General features: G+C 47.6%; 1 protein-coding gene across 1 annotated transcript; it reads left to right on the forward strand.

The window, feature by feature from the left end:
• The first annotated feature begins 408 nt into the window (after positions 1-408).
• LOC119114482 (IST1 homolog) lies at positions 409-1781 on the forward strand. Its single transcript, XM_037238593.1, has 2 exons — positions 409-1142; positions 1354-1781. Exons 1-2 carry the CDS (start codon positions 500-502, stop codon positions 1563-1565), a joined length of 855 nt encoding a protein of 284 aa, XP_037094488.1. The 5' UTR covers positions 409-499; the 3' UTR covers positions 1566-1781.

Below are 1781 nucleotides of genomic sequence, written 5' to 3' on the forward strand. Positions count from 1 at the left end.
GGCGGGCAGTGCCAAGGTCGAATAAATGTTGTGCATGCATCGCCTAAGTTCAACGTTAAGCATTCGAAGTGCGGGCCGTCTCCTTCTGTTTCCATGCCCATGAGGCTGCTTTGCAATGTGTGAGAACTCTGATGATAACATTTGTTCTATATTGGCTATATCTGGAGTTTAAATCTCGACTGGTACGTTGACGATATTATATCGTCCATCTTTTACGATTCGACATCCAACAAACATTATTGCAGTATATTAAACTGAAGTAACCTTGATATGACATAGCCTTAGATATGACTCATCTGTGACGCGCTTTACGGTGGTACTATGGGGTGGTGTGTTACGGTATGGTGTTGAGTCTGTTCCAGGGCCTTGGGCATTGAGTTGGGCCGTTGCGCTGATTGTGCGGTCTTCGGGACACAACCGCTGTTACCTACTGTTCAGACATTTCCGCTCGGTCAGGCTGTGGAGTGGGTGATACGATCCGCACCTCATTATCCTAGATATGTTTAGCTCTGGCCCAAATTACAACAAGCTTAAGACCAACCTGCGACTGGCTGTCAGCAGGCTGAAACTACTGGAAAAGAAAAAAACGGAGCTGGCACAGAAGGCAAGGAAGGAAATAGCTGACTACATTGCAGCAGACAAAGTGGAAAGGGCGAAAATTCGAGTGGAACACATCATCCGTGAAGATTACCTGGTGGAAGCCATGGAAATTGTGGAGTGCTACTGTGATCTGCTGCTTGCAAGGATGGGTTTGATTCAGCAAATGAAGACATTGGATGAGGGGCTGGCAGAGCCCATTGCGAGTATCTTGTGGGTTACTCCACGTCTGCAGGCTGATATTGCTGAGTTGCAAGTCATTGCAAGCCAGCTTGGTACCAAGTATGGACAGGAGTATGTGCAAGCATGCAGGGAGAACAGCATTGGAGCTGTGTCACCAAAACTGATGCACAAACTGTCGGTCCAAGCCCCACCCAAGATTTTGGTGGAGAGATACCTGTGCGAAATTGCAAGAAACTATAACGTGGCATATGGGCCGGACCCACAAGTGATGGCAGAGGATGAAATGCATGCTACTGGTGAAAACCTCATCAACTTCGGTGGCACTGAGGACAGTGGTGCTGGAGGTGGACCCAAGAGCAGTGGTGGGAGGAGGAGGAGGAGGAGGTGGGTTTTCAGAACCTCCCATGGGGGCTTCAGGCATTGTCCTGCCCACAGTTCCATCAGATGCAGTGGCACCTCCTCTGGGATTTGTTGACCCATCAACATTTAAGGCTCAGTAGGTGACCAGCCTACCAGCCTACCCAGCCCCAGGTCCCAGTACAATCCATATAATGTGAACTTCAATTCCTCCAGAAAAGCCACTGAACACCAACTTCAACTACCCAACCCCAGCACCAAGGTCAAAGGTAGATAATGCACTGAACTTGCCTGATGTCCCTGCTGAATTCAACACATTTGGGCCACCAGCTTCTGGTACCAACTCAGCACCAACAGGAAACCCAGATGAAGAAGCCAACTTTGATGACTTGACAAAGAGGTTTGAAGCCTTGAAGAAAAGGAAGTAGTCATAGTGGGTGATGGAAAGAAATGTATGCATATGCTTTCACCAAGATGTGTTGATGCAGCAGGGCATGTACTATGCCATCAGATGCTGGGACTGGCTGCCACTGCTAATAGGATAGTGGTATTAGACTGCATCAACTTTAATTTAAGGGTGCTTCAAGTATGTTGAATGACTCAATGTTATGCTAACAATCTTTTGCTCTTAAAACTCACATAGA

This window comes from Pollicipes pollicipes, unplaced genomic scaffold, assembly GCF_011947565.3.
Source record: "Pollicipes pollicipes isolate AB1234 unplaced genomic scaffold, Ppol_2.1 Scaffold_785;HRSCAF=899_pilon_pilon_pilon, whole genome shotgun sequence".
Lineage (NCBI taxonomy): Eukaryota > Metazoa > Arthropoda > Thecostraca > Pollicipedomorpha > Pollicipedidae > Pollicipes > Pollicipes pollicipes.